The following is an 18,925-nucleotide window of genomic DNA, read 5'->3' as shown; positions in this document are numbered from 1 at the left end:
AATATAGAGAAGAATCTACTATGTTCCAAAGCATTGGGTGCAGCATTGGTTTTACAGTTTATTTTATTTTGTTCAATGCTCATTTAAAAAAAAAAATACTGACGTAGTTCAGAAAAGTTTCTCTTAAGCATTACACATAGATTATATTTTATTACAGTGTCACAAGCATTGCTCTTTATACCTGATTCTGACAACGTCAATTACCCAAAGTTTTCTGATGGTAGTTTGTGCTCAACAATCAGGTTTGCAAACGTTGAAAAAATTTGACAGCTAACTGGGCAACTTTAGTTTTGAGGGAGTGGATCTTTTTATTTTGCTTATCAAAGTCCTTGTAATTTTATGCACACAAATTTTTACTTCACAATGAGTTCAGTAATAAACGTTTATGTGTTCATGTACTGGTACGATGTAATACCACCAAGTGTAGATTCTATATACCGTTTTTGTACATCCTTCTCAGTTTTGAAAGTTTTTGTGAATGAAAGACGTTAGTAACACATTTATGTAATCATGATTTTAATTTTGGTTTCCTTATGTACATGTGTAATTTATTGATACACGCATTAAGAATTATGGATGTTATCTCATACATACATCGTATCACAAGTCATTGGGAGAACTATAGCCCGGAGTAGTTCAATAGCTTTTCAAAAAAAGTACCCAGCTAATTATTAAGGAAGTAATATACATATAAGGTTTGAGACTTTGCATGGTGGGGTATCGGTATCGTTTCGGTTTGCGGTAACACCATGTGGTAATAACTACTGCTTAGAAGATATGTAGTTCTGAAAAGAACTTGTCCTGCTTATTATCAACTTTGCTAAGTAGTTTTTGTTCTGTTAAGAACAGTCCTGCTGTAAGTTCTAAACGAACTTGTCTTTGGTCTCAACGTTTCGACTAGCCTGCTCTAGTCATCGTCTCCGGACGATGACTAGAGCAGGCTAGTTTGACGATGACTAGAGCAGGCTAGTCGAAACGTTGAGACCAAAGACAAGTTCGTTTAGAACTTACAGCAGGACTGTTCTTAACAGAACAAAAAGTACTTAGCAATGTTGATAATAAGCAGGACAAGTTCTTTTCAGAACTACATATCTTCTAAGCAGTAGTTATTACCACATGGTGTTACCGCAAACCGAAACGATAGTAATATACATGTTACTTACACATTTGCGTAATAAAACACTGTCGGACATTTTGCCTTAAATAGTTTTTTATTGGACAAAACCAGGGCCCAGTTTGATGGCTTTGCTTACCGTTAGCATACAAATTCCCTGCTTACTGTAGCAGAATATTCCGTGCTTATGGTAAGTGTATTTCAGGGATTAGCGAGGAAGTTTGGCTTCTGCGCATGCGTACATCCAATAACTAAGGATTCTGTGCTTACAGGGTTAGCACAGAATTTTTCTTCTAGCGCGGTTAGCACAAAATGGTGATCATTAGCACGGAATTCTGTGGTTAGCAGAGCCATGACATTGGGCCCTGAAGACATGGATCGGAGTGTACAATCAGGAAAATCGAAATGAGGCGAGAGCGCCCTCTGTTGACTATACATTGACAACTTTGTAAATAGTGACCATATCGCAAGATGAAATGTCCCTTTTGTTTTGCACCATTCAGTGCAAGTTGCAATCTTAAGAGGAGTAACTTTTAACACATTAGGTACAAATCACAGCATTTTCCATTTTAACAAGTTCTCCAGAAGTGTAAAACATGTTTAAAGTTTGTAGAAATCTTTGTTAGTTATCGTATTTGTATTTTTTTCCCTCTTTTTTTTAATATATATCCAGGGCTGTAGCAATATTCAACCATAAACAGCACTTTTTAAAGTTGTAAGCGTGTCACGTATTTGTTCTGAAACAAAAAATAAGTCGTAGTGTACTCCGTGTGTTTTTGTGTACATGCACCTGTTTTTTAAATAGACCCTGGGCCAAAAAAAAATGTAAATATGTGAATGTATTTTCCAAATGTATCTCTGCTAATGTCTTTTGTTCCTTCCCCCTGAAAGTCTCCAACCACTTCCTACCGAAGTCGTTAACACTTCCTTATAATAGTGGCTCAAACTTCTTGTAGCACGGAATACTTGTACAATAGTTTTTCTAAGTTGTTTCGTGCATGTAACGTCAATAGATTTACCATGTTTACATTTCTACGGGCCTTCATTTATGCACATGCATACCTGTTTGTTGTATTTGCACGATTTACAACTGAAAAAAAAAAAGATGCATAAAAACTGCTAAATTTCAGTTCATGTTTAATGTAAATGTACCTTAGAACACATCCATTGTAATCAGAATTTTTACAGCACTGTGAGTTTTTTCTTTTCTTTTTGTGGAAACAGTGCTCAAAATCTAACACTTGATGTTGAAAAACACCTGTGAAATGTTCAGCTTATTGGATACAGTCTAGACATTAAGGAAATGGTAAAAAATCATGCACGATTTCTGTGTGAAACTGTCCCAAGTTAAAAGTTGTAACTTGTTCACCTATTTCCAACTTTAACCAGTTCGCGCTGGAGGCCGTGTATGTACACGCAAAAGTTGTGCGGTATTCGGAACGGATGACAGGTAAACACGCAGGGAGCGAGGCCGGAAATGTGAGGGCGCTGCCCGAGGGTGATGGCTTCAACCCGCCCGGCTTGAGGTCGAGTGAAAATAAATCCTGCGCCTCGTTCCGTTCTCATCAAAATAATCCCGGCGTAAACTGGTGAAAGTCGTTTAACTTGCTCCCCGATTTCCAACTTGAGTTAATGTGCCTGTTACAATGTTGTACAGCATTAGCTTGAGAATTATGCGCACGTTGCAGCTGAAGCGAAGACACCAAAATGAGTTATGAATAAACAGAGGAAATTATGTTGGGGAAAGAGTTTCGGGATAACTTTTGTTATAGTTCACATTAAATTTACATGTAAGGTAAAATGAGATTTGTTGATACATGTACATTACTTTAAGGACACCAAATCGTATGCATACATCAATTATTGTGAATTGATATTTGTAAACAATGTTGGACGATTTTTGTGCTGCAGATACAATTTTTTTTAAATAAAAGGATGATTAAGACAATTTCCAATTGTTTGGATATTGGGAGATGATCTTGCCACCATGTTAGTGATTATTTTAATTTTTTTCTTTAATTTTGGTAAATTATGATTAACAGATGAACGCACTGGGAATTAAGAGGTAGTTTAGAAACACAATTGTTAGTTTTTGGTTTTAATTATTCATCAAACCCAAAAGAGTTTCACTGATAATAGTGATTTCTAGTTCAAAACCAATGGTTGATTTAGTTTGTCTAAACACAGTGCTTAAAGACCATCTTATTTTGAGGGAAAAAAAGAACAAGTAAAAACAGTTTTAGAATTTTTTTTATGTAATTCATTCAGAAAAGTAGTCTGATTTTCGTTTATTTTTATCTTGGCTGTCAAGCAGAACGCCAACGTAATGCTGCACTTTATTTTTTATTTTCACGTATGCAAAAATGACACATGTGCATGAACTTCCAAAATTTGAATAAATGTTCATTCTCTCTTCAGCATTATAGATAGGTCACGTCTTTGTTTGAAAGAGGAATTTTTAAATGATACTATTTTGTTGGAACACCTGATTTTCTTTTGTGCCTCTAGTTTTTCAGTGGTTTTTAGCTTTTGTAAAGTAAGAATGTGATTCGTTTGGTGATTTTGATGTCAAAATTCAATGTTCTCTTTTTTCTTTTCTTTTCTTTTTACTGTGGAAAATATGAGACAAACTGTTCCTTTATGAAGTACATGAGTACTTAGTGATAATAAAGTATCATGCTGATTCAGAAATGTCTAATATTGCCATCACTTTCCTTTTGTACTGGTTTTGATTAACGAGTTTGCGTCGGAGGACGTGATAATGCTCACTGGCTGTTTTTATACACAGGCACGGCTGACTGGTTAAAGCGTCCTAACCAGCTAATCCCTTGTGTCTTTTGTACACATGCACACAAAGTCTGTGAAGCCTGTGGAGGTGGACCATGTGTTGATCTTGAATTGGCCATTGTGCGCGGCCTATTGTACAATTTTGTACTTAATTCTTACTTTGGAGTGCTGTGGCCTCGTGGTTAAGGGCACTGATTCGTGGTCTGTGGGTAAAGCTGCAGGTTGTGGGTTCGAGTCCTGGCGGGGTCATGGTGCCTGTGCCCTTGAGCAAGGCACTTTGTCGCTCATTGCTTCTCTCCACCCAGGAGTAAGTGGGTACCTGTGAGGGCAGTGATGGTTATTGTGTTTGAATTAGCTTCCTTGCGCCAAATAGGCTGCATCGAGCTGCATACTCCCCAGGGAGCTGAGATGGTATTTGGAATGTTTCATGGGCCCAATGAGCAGGGGTAATAATGATGTAGCGCCGTGAGCGCCAGTACCTGGTGGATACCTGCGCTTTATAAATATCCACTATTATTATTTACGCTCCAGTGCACACCCCAGAGTATTGAAACATAATGAGGTTTCGGCAAGAAATATTGCGCAAATACTTATACACTTATGGCATTTGGCTGCATATCAGGATTTGACTGGAAAATGTTGCAGTTTGCAAAAATCGAAATTTTCTTCAAAAATAATAATTAAATAATAAAAAATAATAATAAAAATTAAGTGGTTAAAACCATTGAAGAATTGAAACGGGTAAAAATCAGAGACAGCATTGGAATAAATAAACATCTCTCTATTTTGGAACATCTTTAATACATGATGGCAACTTCTACCAGCTCATTAATCCCAATTTACCGCCTGAGCCCTCTGCGGTTCCTGGATTCATCAAGTAGTAATAAAAACAACGTAATAGAGTAGTGTAGTACAAGTACCAATGGGTTAAAGCTGACGTGCAATATTTCAACACATGGAAAACTACTTCAATATTAAGGCCACTAAAAAAAGCTCCTTTCAATACGCACACATTACTTTAACTTTATGTAATACACAGATTAGATCATAGTCTTGACTTTCAATTATAAATTATTATTGAACCTTTTTTTATATTCACAATTATAAAGAATTTGATTATTTACACAAATTGTTGTACAAATTCAAACTGAATTTTAGAAGAAAAAAAAAATTGGAAAAAAAAATGAACTCTTAGTCATCTGTCTTTGACAATCAGCTCAAATCAATTTCAATACCTACACTTTACGCAGGTTTTCCAAAACCCTTTAAAGCACATTTATGTAACATCTTTCATGTCTTTAGCATGAAAATGCTATTTAAATCAAGTTTTTCAAAAGAACAATTAATAACACACGTTTACAACTCGGTGCGATGTTAAAACATGAAGAACAAAAATTACCTTCAAACCGTGGTGAATAAGAAAAAAAATTACGACATTTACTGATAAGCACATCTAATAATGCTTAACTGCCATTTTCGATGTTTACGTACATGTACACACACACACACCAATGTTGGTGTCAGTAATCCGGAGATCACTAGCCCCACTACAGTCAAATTCTTTGTTCAACTTAAATTTACAAATTACAAAATAATTAGCAAAATTCGTAACTACATGTAGTACTCCAAACTTGTCTGAATGTCAAGCATGTATAGATCATTCCAGCATTCTTGGGAACATCAGTAACACATAATTTCAACAGAGGGCGTTCTTTGAACTAACAATGAGAAAAACAGCATTTTTTTTTCATTGAAATGTGACCTTACTTCTATAGGTTTTGGAACAATTGGTTTGTCACTTTTTTTATTACCTTAAAGCCAGTAAGGGTTAATCTAAATCCAAATTTTCTTCTCCAAATGGGGCTCAATTTTCTGGACTATTTCAAAACAGGGTGCCAGAAATGCAGCCGCGTTGATATTAAAAGTGACTTGAATTTTACATCACACAATTCAATGAGCTTTTGAACAATGAAGTCGCTGTTTCCCCTTTCGATCAAACGACTGACTTTTTGCATTTTGCACAAACAAAAAAACACCACTAAAGTAATACTTTATACACATATTTCACAAATTCTTAAATATGGGCAAGAAGACACGTTAAAATAATAATATATGTAACGGGCACATTTTTGGAGTGGCATCACCAAAATAAAGATGGACTCAAAATTTCAGAGTGCATTTAATACTCACTTCTTTTTTTTTTTTCTTTGGCGACACAAATTTAGATAATTTGTCCAAACTGCTGAAGGTCATAAACAGGGTCATGAAGGAGCTATTTACATAAAACCACATACTGTGGTGAAGTTCTTTCTTAAACTTCAAATAAGCATTTAGAACATGCATAATTGCAAATTCAATGAGCAGAATACACTGAGGTTGCTGAAAATTTACGTTAATTAAGGTCTTTTGAATTATCTTTTGGGACAATAAAATTCATCCAAATTTTCCTTTGAAAAAGGCTAGAAGTCAACAGCACACTATATTTCAGGGAACAATAACCCTCCTTTTAATTGTTTCAAACAAAATTATGAAACTTAATTTCATGCAGAATTTATCATATACCATAAAATGTCCAATAAATCCATACTTACCGGCTTGACAGCATGAAAAACACAGTTCAACCAAAAACATGTCAAACGTTCACTTAAGATTGACTTAAGTTTTGATTATCTTGAACATAACACATCTTCTGCCGCTTATAACCACTCTAACTGCTGACTGAAAACCTGCCTATCAAAGCTGCTTGCCTATTGGACAATAAAAGTTCCAAGCTTTGTACTCATTGGTCAATTATAGCAAGTGCCCCTTACATGCCTTTCTTTAATATAAGCCAGCTGCCAGCTAATCAAAAGTGCCTGCTCATTGGTCAACTTTGGGTTATAGTTTTCAACAAGCTAAGAATCTTGTCAAAGCAGCTCCGTCATTGGTCAATTGTAGTTACAAAGCTTCTTGTTCATTGGTCAATTATAGTTATAAAGCTTCTTGTTCATTGGTCAATTACAGTTCAATCTACACAACCAACAACCAACTGGTGGACTGAGAGCACATTGGTTTACTAGTTTGTCATAGTTACAATGCTGCTCTCTCATTGGTCGACTACATTTAGGATGCTAGGATACCGACCTTCCAACCAAAGACCTGTCGATCGAAGCCACAACTGAAGAGATTACATGAGGCTGCTTCATCATTCCAGGCAGTACAGCACACCATGCGATGATGCCCCTAGAAAAAAGACCACGTATATACAGTAGATACTTTTAAAAATATTTCACAAATTTTGGACGTTTGGGCATTAAAACACTGTTTGATGTAAGTTTCACATGGCTTACTTTGCCAAACTTTCTTTCAACATGTCTTTTGCATGTCTTAAGGCTTTGAGTAGCTTTTATATGTCTTTGAATGTCTGTCACATGTCTTTCACATGCCACTCACATGTCTGTCACATGTCCCTTTCACAATTTTGACCTGCCCATCATGTCTTGTTCATGCCACTCACATATCTTTCACATGTTATTCACATATCTGTCACATGTTCCTCACATGTCCATCACATGTTCCTCACATGTCCATCACATGTTCCTCACATGTCCATCACATGTTCCTCACATGTCCATCACATGTTCCTCACATGTCCATCACATGTTCTTCACATGTCCATCACATGTTCCTCACATGTCCCTCACATGTTCCTCACATGTCCACTACATGTTCCTCACTTGTCCATCACATGTTCTTCACATGTCTCTCACATGCCTGTCACATGTTTTTCAAATGCCAGGCACATGCTCTTACTCACCTGTCTGTTGTTTCTTGGCATCCTTGCCAGGCGCACACCATTCAGGTCATACAGTCGGATGTGTCTGTTATCGTGTGGAATGGCAATCACGTTGTTGGTTGCAGACACAGATAGCCTACGCAAATACAAAAAGGGGTCGACTGATTTGATTAAACTCTTTGTAGCAATTGAGGCAACCGTTGTTATTGCTAAGCTGCACTGTATTTGCTTGCATGCCGTGGCACGTGGGTTCGAACCCTGACTGGGAACACGGTGCTTGTGTTCTTGGGCAAGACACTTAACTACAATTGTCTCTCAACCCAGGAGTATAAATGAGTACCTGTGAAGGTAGAGACCAAATTGTGCTGATCTCGAGCTGCTGCAGATTATTGGTCTCATGGCCTGATGAACAGGGATAGTAACTGTAAAGCCCTTTGAAAGCTTAGGTATAAAGCACTGTATGAGCACCATATCTTTATTATTATTATTACGCCAAACCTTACCTGTTGATCCCCGAGTCCGATCTGATCATGGCGATGGGTGTTCTCATGTTCTTGAGATCCCAGACTTTGGCCGATCGGTCGTCAGAACCACTAACGACTTTGTCGCCGGACGCAAATGCTGCCGATGTAACAGCACTTTGAAGAAAAAAACATTGGAAATCAGGAGAATAATTTTAATACTTATTCGATGAAGATATACTAAAGTCAAGGCAATATTAATATTTAAAATCATGAAACTGTTCCCAGAGGTCAAATTTCATAGGGCAGCACAGAACGGAAATGTGCTAAGCAGTTAGCACCCAAAAAATTGGCTAAGCGGAAAAAGCAGGTTACCTGTTAAGATTTCATGCAATGTATATTGCTTGTAACCGGCTCTCTGTTAATTTATGCTTAGCACCGATATTTACTAAGCGATGTTTAACTTAATCCGCTTATGAAACTGGACACAGATCTTAAATTTGTTTTCAGCTTACTCTGTATGTCCCTGGAAGACGTTGACGGAATGGATGCTGGGATCTCGGAAGTCCCACAGTCTGAAGGTGGTATCGGCAGAGGACGTCACCACCAGTTTCTGCGACGGCGATGCGCAGCAGTGGGTCAACTCCTGGTCGTGACCTATGACCCCACAAAAAAGAGAGCGAATAAATTTCTGTTAATCCTAAGACTAAGACCACAACACCTGTGACTAGTAATAAATCCAGCATACAGACTTATTCAGCGAAAAAGAATTAGAAGCCATTTTTTTAAGGAAGCACCAGGCTTGCGCTGAAGTAGTACGCACGCACACCAGGCTCCTTCGACCAAAATAAGCGTGCGCCTCGTTTTTAAAGGTAGAGCAGATCATTTGCAACTATCCAAAAAGAATATGACCGGCAAATTATTGTTGAAGACCTTACTTGGGTTGAAGACCTTACTTGGTTTAAAGATGGGGATGGCAATTAACTCCCTGTGAAATTAGTCTTTCTGGCATGCTGTCATTTGGAAGAAAGCAATAAAGGAGGCCATTTTCCAAAGATGCGTTACTTTTGAGTTGAAATCCAGATCCTAGAATATTGTTTTTCTCAGAATCTACAGCATTCACAGAGCTAAAACCTCATCTGGTTAGTTGTTAAGCACCTGTCTTAAATTTTGAGCACTTTTGTAGCTACAAACGAAAAAAATGCAAAAATGACACATGATCTACCCTACTTTGAAGAGCAAGTGCGGCATGCATGCAAAAGTGGTTCTGCGTGCAGAAGTGGTTCTGCATGCAGAAGTGGTTCTGCATGCAGAAGTGGTTCTGCATGCAGAAGTGGTTCTGCATGCAGAAGTGGTTCTGCATGCAGAAGTGGTTCTGCATGCAGAAGTGGATCTGCATGCAGAAGTGGTTATGCATGCAGAAGTGGTTCTGCATGCAAAAATGGTTTTGCATGCAAAAGTGGTTCTGCATGCAAAAGTGGTTCCACCTAAAAAAAACGCTTTCATATTTTCTTATTTTGTCCACAAGAAGAAAATGCCCCTACCTGTGAGCGTGTGGACTATAGCACCAGTGTCCACGTCGTACAGATTGGCCGTCCTGTCCCACGATGCCGTGACCAGCTGTTTCCCACCGGCAAGCCAATCCGCCGAGATGATGGCGCCTGAGTGGCCCTCAAGCTGAGCCTGGGGCGATTTGACGTAGACGATGTTTTCATTCTCAACACCTGCACAGACAAAAAAATAAAAAGCATTAAAGATTTGAAGGTTTGCATGCATGGTAAAGTGAGCACTAAGAGTAAGTTTGCATTAAACCTTGTGACAAATCTCTTTTGCGAGTTTGTATGGTTCTGAAAAGAACAGGAGGGGGATTTTTCAGGAGGTGTCCTCTGCCGTCTTTAGGAGACGTAGGAGACGTATGTAAGGCCAATGAGCTAGTCAAGCATTTTGCTCAAAATCATAAATGCTTAAACAAAAAAATTCTGCCACTATTTCCCGCCTTACATACCATCAGGTTCCTCTTTGTCAGATCCATCGATGTCGTCACCCGAGGAGGGGCAGGATTTCTGTTGAGATGAGTATTCCAGAAATGAAGGAAAAGTAGCTCTCATTTTTGTTTTGCAGTACAATTTATGATGCAAGGTGTAAAATGTAAGTTTATAACTGTCTCATCAATCAAAAGTAACACAGTTTGTATGTGAAATTCTAAAGACTTTTTGTGTGTAGCAAGAAAGTTTTAGCAAATACTTTAGCTAGAAGACAGGAAAAAATCCCCAAGCATTTATTACAAGGACTCAACCTTTAGGCCAACAAAAATAAGTCTCCGGTTTCTGGTATGGAGCTTGCCCAAAAAGTGGTGCGGCGATGCGGCTTTTTTTTTTTTACCTGTTTTTTTTTGCTTCAAATGTCGGCTGATGACTGCAAATGGTGCCCGACTAAACTTCGTGCAAATATATGGGAGTCCAGAGAGGCCACATAAAGCTTATTCTCGATCATAACCCCATCTAAAACACGTTAAAATTGTGCAGCAGCAGGATTCCAGTCAAACCAGTGAGTTTGGCGGTTTGAGACATCATCTTTCATTGAAAAAAAAACTGGCGCGCATGGCAACGGCGACGCGCGCGCATACCAGAAACCGGAGACTTTTTTTTTTGGCCTTAGGCAATTTTTTTTTAAAGTGTTGTAGACTTGTAGTCCAGCAGCCAATTTCACGAAACTTTACGCAATGGCATAAGTCCACTTGCGCCACAATTTATTGGGCAAGATGCGCAAGATTTCACACTGCGCAACATTTCATTTATGACACGAAAGATTCAAAGTGCGGAAGTCCACGACTTGCAAAGCAAATCATGGTGTAACTTGTGCATTTCATTTTAAGGTGGCATAAGTTGTGGCGTAGCGACTGAAAATGACCTATTTTACCAGCAAGTTTTGCTTGTCATGGAGCCTTCTATTGCACAACTTATCAAGGAGGATACAAGGCACTCACAGCTTTCTGTTTGGAAGTAACAGAATTGCTATTTAACTCATGACAGAGTTTTTCGAGTTGTTGCACGATTCCGAAGAAAGCTGGACAAAAACTTTTCAAAATGGCGGGCGGAGGTGATTCAACGGCTGTTTCATGAACAAAGAAAATAATACACACGCGTGTTGTGTAATGCACGTTAAAGAACCCAGTAACACTTGTCGCTAGCAAAAAGGTGCTACATAATGGGTCTCATATGTTCATATACTTCATTACCTGTCTTTCATCTTTCGTCTCATAATTTGCGCCAGGAGTGTCATATTGACAGATATGGCGCGGTATAAATGTTCATTATTATTATCATTATTACAAACAGCCGTCACGACTGCTGTCATAATCCTCGTCCAAGATGTTTATATTATGTAAAACGTTGCATAGCTACGCCAAGTTTTGTGAAAAAAATCGATTATAAATTTGCTGCGTAAGTCTTACGCACGGTGAAAGTTACGCACTGTTTAGTGAAATCGGCTGCCGGTACTTGTGACGAGTCCCAAGTTCACCATAAAATCTGGTCACAAGTAATTAATTGGCTGGCACGTGGGTTCGCATGAATTTGCATGCTTAGATATATCGGACACCAGACCAGAGACAGCAAGGAGTCCGTTGTACAACGGGTGATACTCAGACTAACTTGGAACATCTGGAATAAAAACCAAGACAATAAACTTACATTGACATCAGAAGCCTGGGTGGGTTGGGGTAAGGTAACGGCCGATTTCCAAACATGCGCTGTGCTATCGCCTGAGCCTGTGGAACAACAGTACAGTGTAACAAGCCTTATCCTTGCGTTCCAAACAAAATAAGGCAGCGTCTGAATTACTTGGCTACGGCTACTTGTTACACACTGTCTATGGGAAGTGGCTGCAGCCGCTTCCATAGACGCATGTGTAATGGAAAGCCATAGCCAAGTCATTTTGATGCGACCTATAATTGCTAGAAAGTGCTTACTAAACTGGAATCACACGAGATATGTAAATTTCACATTTGGATTTGGAGGACCTGTTGTTTCAACCTGAGAAGAATCTTTCTGGGAGTCAAACCATTACTCAGTTCTTGAATTTTCCTCATCACACTTATACTCAAGAGACTCATCATACAGAAGAAGGAGAAACAAATGGAATAAGAGACTTAAACATAGATGTGTTGTTTTGACAACTTACTTGTAAGAACCAGAGATTCTGTGGGATGGAACCGAATGGAGTTGACGGATCCAAGATGGCCAACGTATTCCAGAACACAAGCCCCTGTCTCAATGCACCACAGTCTGGCTGTACGATCTGCAACGACAGAAACTAACTTCAAATTTCCAATCTTAACCATAATAACTTGAGAGCACTGCAAAGGAGCGTTCCACAATTGACCATAAGCCCCTTCCAAGTTTGCTTTGTACACATTTCTTGCAGTGCTTGTGATAGGAGTTTGATTGGGCTACTGTGGTCACGTGAACAGAAAATCGTGATCTGATTGGTCAATGCGCTGTCTGATCGACAGGTAGGAATGGGTCCTTTGAAACGAAGCACTAGTACATGTACAAGTACAAAGTTATGATGATAAACAATACCTGCGCAGGCTGTTCCAAGCAGCGGCGTCTCCCCTCTGGACACGCTGACCTCCCAGACGCCGTCTCGGTGACCCCTGAAGTGTCGCATCAGCTGACAGCCTGAGGTACTTGCTCCTTTGAAGCTGAACACATTCTATCATGATACAAAACAATTCACTCAAAGTAACTGCTTTAGATTTCAACAACGAATAAGGCTGAATATTGCAGTGTTAACCCTAAGGCCAAAAAAAAAAAGTCTCCGGTTTCTGGTATGGAGCTTGCCCCAAAAGTGGTGCGGCGACGCGGCTTTTTTTTTTTTTTTACCTGTTTTTTTTTTTTTTTTGGCTTCAAATGTCGGCTGATGACTGCAAATGGTGCCCGACTAAACTTAGTGCAAATATATGGGAGTCCAGAGAGGCCACATAAAGCTTATTCTCGATCATAACCCCATCTAAAAACACGTTAAAATTGTGCAGCAGCAGGATTCCAGTCAAACCAGTGAGTTTGGCGGTTTTGAGACATCATCTTGTATTGAAAAAAAAACTTTTTCATTTTGCCGACGCGCATGGCTACGGCGACACGCGCGCATACCAGAAACCGGAGACTTTTTTTTTTTGGCCTAACTTCCCCACTCCATCAATATCCATCCCCCCAATTTTGGTGGATTTTGGGGAACTTGGTCCTGCAGGCCTAGTTTGACTACATATTGATGGAGTATGATGGACTTGGGCCTGGAGGCCTGAAGCAGTGCTAGGGGAATCCGATTGATTTTGCCTAGCATCCTGTACTGCTGTTGTCATATAAGCCATGTGTACTAAGTCGGTCGATAACCACCAGTACTTCAGTGGTGGATTCCATTATGTCATGTATTGGAAGCAGAGCGAGTGAGTGATGGATTTTTGTGGACTTGGTCCTCTACTTAGTAAGAGACAGAAGGCAGTTAGTCAAGTCCATCACAAGTCCTAGCGAGTTCATCACAAGTCATCCTGTCCCAAATCAAGTCACACGCTATTCCAATGACTGCTGACAAAGGCATCCCCTGATATTTGTAACCAGACTTGAGACAGTCACAATTGTGCAACCAAAAAGGCTCACAAAAAACTAATGCTTGCACTAACGTATGACACACATGGTTATACGTGCACTAACATATGACACACATGGTTGGAGCACGCAGCGTGGCATTGGAGAGATGCACCTGTTGTTGGCCAAGCATGCAGTGGGAGGGGCCTAACGGATCGTTCCATTATGTCACAAGGCTGATCCCTTAAGCCCTGCCCCCATAATGTTGAGACCAATCACAGTCACAAATGCACAACCAAGTGTATGAAAACAGTCTGATATGCATGTACTCATGGTTGACACTCAAGGTTGGAGCGTGCAGTGTGGCATTGGTGAGGTGCACCTGTTGTTGGCCACATGTGCAGTGGGAGGGGCCTAACGGATCGTTCCATTATGTCACAAGACCAATCCCTTAAGCCCCGCCCCCATAATGTTGCACTAACGTATGACACACATGGTTATACGTGCACTAACATATGACACACATGGTTGGAGCACGCAGCGTGGCATTGGAGAGATGCACCTGTTGTTGGCCAAGCATGCAGTGGGAGGGGCCTAACGGATCGTTCCATTATGTCACAAGACCAATCCCTTAAGCCCCGCCCCCATAATGTTGAGACCAATCACAGTCAAGACTGCACAGCCAAATGCATGAAAAGAGTCTGATATGCATGTACTCGTGGTTGACACTCACGGTTGGACCATGCAGTGTGGCATTAGAGAGATGCACCTGTTGTTGTCAATTTGGGTAGTGGGCGGGGCTAAATGGATCAATTAAAATTTTACATGCTTGATTTTGTGGACCTACCTTTCCAGTGGTGGGCTTGTACTTTGGCTTCAATATCAGGCTGGACAGCTGACTGGAGGCTGCGATTCAAACAGACAGAAAAGAAGAAGCTTCATTTGATAAAATACCACGGATTCTAAACCCTGTTTCTCTATCAATAAATCCAATCAGTCCAAATTTCAATCCACTTCCCCTAGTATACCTTACCCACAGGCTAGTCACCAACAGTTAGATCACTTTTTTGTAATGGGAATCATCATCATCAAGGTGGCAACGAAGAAAGTTAAAGGTATAGTCCATCATTTGTAATTTGTGCATTTTGTTTGTTTGAAGCAACAAAAGTTCTCAAAATCTAAAGTAGGGTTCTGAACAACTAACCTGATGAAGTTTCAGCTCAGCTTCAGCTGTATATTTCAAGAAAAGCAGCATTCTAGGATCTCGATTTCAAATCAAAAGTTGCTGAATTGTGTTTTGAATTGGGCCTGAATTCAGCGTCCGAGACACGTTCTTACCGAGTCAAATGCAGCTTACGCGATGTCGCGCACTGATCCGACGAATTATAGATGGCGCGCGTGCGTGTGCGCGTGCATTGCTGAATAAAGAAACGAACTACTAACAGAAATTTCCAACGGTGCGTCTTAAGAAGCACTGTTGGAAAAGCCTTCTTTCGTTGATTCCTTCAAAATGACAGCATGCCAGAAAGAATAATTTCACAGGGAGTTTAGTTCCCTTACTATCTTTTAGCCAAGTACATGTATGTTTTTCAACAATAACTACACCAGTTACTTTTTAGATATCTGCAAATTATGATGGACTCTGGCTTTAATGAGACTGAAGGCATCTGTTGAAAGTTTGCTCGAAATGTGACTGTATGTAAAGCTGTAAGCATCAACTCTACTATACAAATCACTGATATACAAATAAGAAGAAATTTTTTTTTTTATACTTTCTCTTTTCAGTTTTGACCAACCTCTGCTCTTGACACTTGAGCGAGCGCTCCCATCAATGCCATCAGCACCCTCAACGACTGGAACTTTGCCGCTCTGTAGTACCTCAAGTTTTTCTGTCAATGTTTCCACTTTGTCCTGCACTAAACACGAAGCATCAACAACAAAACACAAATCATATTTTTTCTTTTAATGGCAGGAAAACTCCAAAAATTCCAATGGGCAAAGAAAAGGTCCTCAATATTTCACCAACCAAGTTTGCAGAATCAATTCAATGTTTACAGAAGATATTTTTTCCATATGTTGCACATGAGAGGTAAAGACTAGACTGGTACATGTCCAACCATGGTCCAACTATTTGAACAGACTGACCTCTTCATTCAGTGTCACTAGTCAAGTGGCTGATTATGAAGAAATGTGTAATAAACAGAGACTAGTTCCTGGTTCATGCCACATGTTTCTTTTGGCATGGTTGATTGATGCAGTACTGAAGTGGTGTTGGACTGGTTGTTTCAGATGCCAGTCTATTTTCTTGTATTGCATGCTTCCAATACCTTAAGTTTTGGGACTCTCATGCATATACAGTATTGAGAGTCCCAAATTTTTGGACTAGGCATGCTTCTGCACGGAGTACAAACTAGTTGGCATATTTAAGATAATTCAAACTTCTCTCAGCCTTACACTGCAGGTTCTCAGCATACAGCCCCTCAAACTCATGCTCAATTTGGCTAAACAGCTTGAAGAGGCGCGCCCGATAGACCTGAGGGAGGATGCTATCCCCGGCATCCGAGCCTCGCTGTCTGGCCGCGGCCTCATTTTCTCTCATGCTGCGGCGTATAGACAGGCGTTGCTTGTTGGCTTTCTTGAGGTTGGTTTGATCTGTCGGCATCGCTGGGCATTACAAGTGACCCTACAATCAGAGCAGAGAACACACATTCTTGTCTGTATAAACAGAATTGTTTCCTCAATCAGTTCTATCCAGTGGTGCTATAAAGCTGCTTTAAAAAAAACTGGTTAATAAATACTTCATTCTTTTCATTCAGCAACATCTATTCGAGCCAAATGAAAAAGGAAAACAAGGTGTAATCTTTAAGAATACAGACAAATCCAAGAAATACGTAAAGCAAGATATATTGTTAATAAAAAATAAGCAAAAGTATAAATCATCATGATAATGATTTCAAATGCAACAGGAATTTAAAAGTGATAACCTGCAATGATAGGGTTGGTTGGTTGGTTGGTTGGCTTTTACAGTTTTACATATTTTATGAATTTGATTTGTTATATTAGTTTTTAAACATTGCCTAGTAATTGTAGCTTTAAATCCATTAATGAATTTAACAATAACATGTGAAACATCTTCCTCCAAAAGTACAAGTTTATTCCTTAGATCTGAAATTGGAATTTCTTTAGCAAGTTGGAGTAGGATGGCAATTTTCCCATGCATGGCATTGCAGCTTAATCGTGTTACTGTTAATTGAGCCAAGTTAGCTGGGTTTTCCCAGCTAAAGTAGCTTGAGTGACTCCAGCTGACATGCTCATATTCATTCACATGTAGCGCTGGAGGAAGGCCTGTGCGTTTCCATGTGGTAGCAAGAGACCCTAAAAAAATGGCCTCTCCCAAAAATTGTTCATTTTCACCTCTAATATCCCACCCCAGAGTTCACCCACATACCTCATACATTCAGCAGTTATTTACGAAGCCTAATGATCGATTTGAAACAAGACCAACAAAAAAAAAGTGAAAAATCTTGACGATTTCGGTGGCTTGTCCGTAAAAATACGCCTGTTCCAACGGCTGTATTCCATTTTGTTTTGCTAATTATATTAATGTATGCATCACGTGATGACATAAAAAAAATCGGCGCGCACGATGTATTTGGGTACCACACCGCTTTCAGGCGCCGCAAGTGAGTTCAATTTTCGTCTGGTGCGTTGCCGTGGAGAGCATTCTCGTTGTCTTGCTTTCCGCGACAACGCACCAGACGAAAATTGAACTCACTTGCGGCGCCTGAAAGCGGTGTGGTACCCACATACATCGCGCGCGCCGATTTTTTGATGTCATCATCACGTGATGCATACATTAATATAATTAGCAAAACAAAATGGAATACAGCCGTTGGAACAGGCGTATTTTTACGGACAAGCCACCGAAATCGTCAAGATTTTTCACTTTTTTTTTGTTGGTCTTGTTTCAAATCGATCATTAGGCTTCGTAAATGACTGCTGAAATTATGAGGTATGTGGGTGAACTCTGGGGTGGGATATTAGAGGTGAAAATGAACAATTTTTGGAGAGGCCATTTTTTTAGGGTCTCTTGCTACCACATGGAAACGCACAGGCCTTCCTCCAGCGCTACATGTGAATGAATATGGAGCATGTCAGCTGGAGTTACTCAAGCTACAGCTAAACACGCTAAAGCACGATCAAGATCAGTACAGCACGGCTCATACTTACCAGGGATAAAGTAGCAAAAAAATAACTTCGTTTTAATGGATATTAACAACAATTTGTTAGTGTTAGTTACTATCTTGTTAAATTTGTTATTTTTGTTGCTCAAGTTGCTGTCAGTCAAAGCTGAGTTCTGATGATCAGTGCAGTGGGCTGGTCGCGTAGAAAAACATCCGTGAAAAAGTTGTCGTGATCCCATTCAGTTGCTACATGTTTGTACCTTGTACCAGAAAGGGTACCAGACTGTTTTCCCCCTCTTTCGATGTCATGCTACCAGACGTCACCTCAGTTCCTCTAACTGGGCAGGAGACCCAACAGGGTGGGCACCCGACTTTGATCGTTTTGTAAACACGGGGGCGTGTCATTTAGCAAGAGAGGGGGCGATATAATTAAACGATATTATTATATATTAATACATATGAAGATATTCATTTTTGCCAAAAGGACAAAAGCATAAAAAGTGTTAACCTTTTTTTTTCCGAGGAACAGGCAAGGTCAGGTGTGGTTGACCCTTTCTCACCATCTAATAATTAAGGCGGCGTTGGGGCCACTGGGAAAAGGAAAGGGTTTGTTTCCTCTTTTTTTTCTTCAGAATAACAGAAAATCAAGGAAACTTTCATTTATTTCATAGCAGTGGCACACCCAAGGGGGGGGGGGGGGACGCTCGGGGGCCATGAGCCCACTCCCCCCCCCCCCCCAACCAAATCCTGGGTGCGCCACTGTCTTTGTTTAATGAATCGGGTAGAGATAGCTTATGCCAGCAATTAAAGGGAAAATACAACATTTGCAAACATCAAAAAATAAAACTACCAACTCATTTTGAAATACCTTGCTGGACTGTTAGTGAATGACAGTGTAAAGCATCCTGTAAAATCATGGCACCTGGTATACTGTCATTTTCAAGAAAAGTGGTATTTTTGTATCAATTTCCAACGTTGATCGGCCGATCAGCGTTGGAAAAAACTGGCTTTTTTTCAAA

General features: G+C 39.8%; 1 protein-coding gene across 1 annotated transcript; it reads right to left on the bottom strand.

Annotated features, from left to right (window-relative positions):
- Positions 1-5,707: 5,707 nt before the first annotated feature.
- On the bottom strand, positions 5,708-18,148 carry LOC119729684 (WD repeat-containing protein 37-like). The gene is made up of 13 exons (XM_038202362.1): positions 17,953-18,148; positions 16,177-16,405; positions 15,519-15,638; positions 14,570-14,628; positions 12,721-12,853; positions 12,320-12,436; positions 11,830-11,906; positions 10,143-10,200; positions 9,682-9,861; positions 8,653-8,794; positions 8,180-8,314; positions 7,698-7,812; positions 5,708-7,123 (listed from the first exon to the last, which is right to left on the bottom strand). The coding sequence occupies exons 2-13, from the start codon at positions 16,382-16,384 to the stop codon at positions 7,004-7,006; spliced, it is 1,464 nt and encodes a 487-aa protein (XP_038058290.1). The 5' UTR covers positions 16,385-16,405; positions 17,953-18,148; the 3' UTR covers positions 5,708-7,003.
- Positions 18,149-18,925: the final 777 nt, after the last annotated feature.

This window comes from Patiria miniata, unplaced genomic scaffold, assembly GCF_015706575.1.
Source record: "Patiria miniata isolate m_02_andy unplaced genomic scaffold, ASM1570657v1 HiC_scaffold_21, whole genome shotgun sequence".
In the NCBI taxonomy this organism is placed as follows: domain Eukaryota; kingdom Metazoa; phylum Echinodermata; class Asteroidea; order Valvatida; family Asterinidae; genus Patiria; species Patiria miniata.
This window is presented reverse-complemented; position numbering and strand designations above follow the sequence as displayed.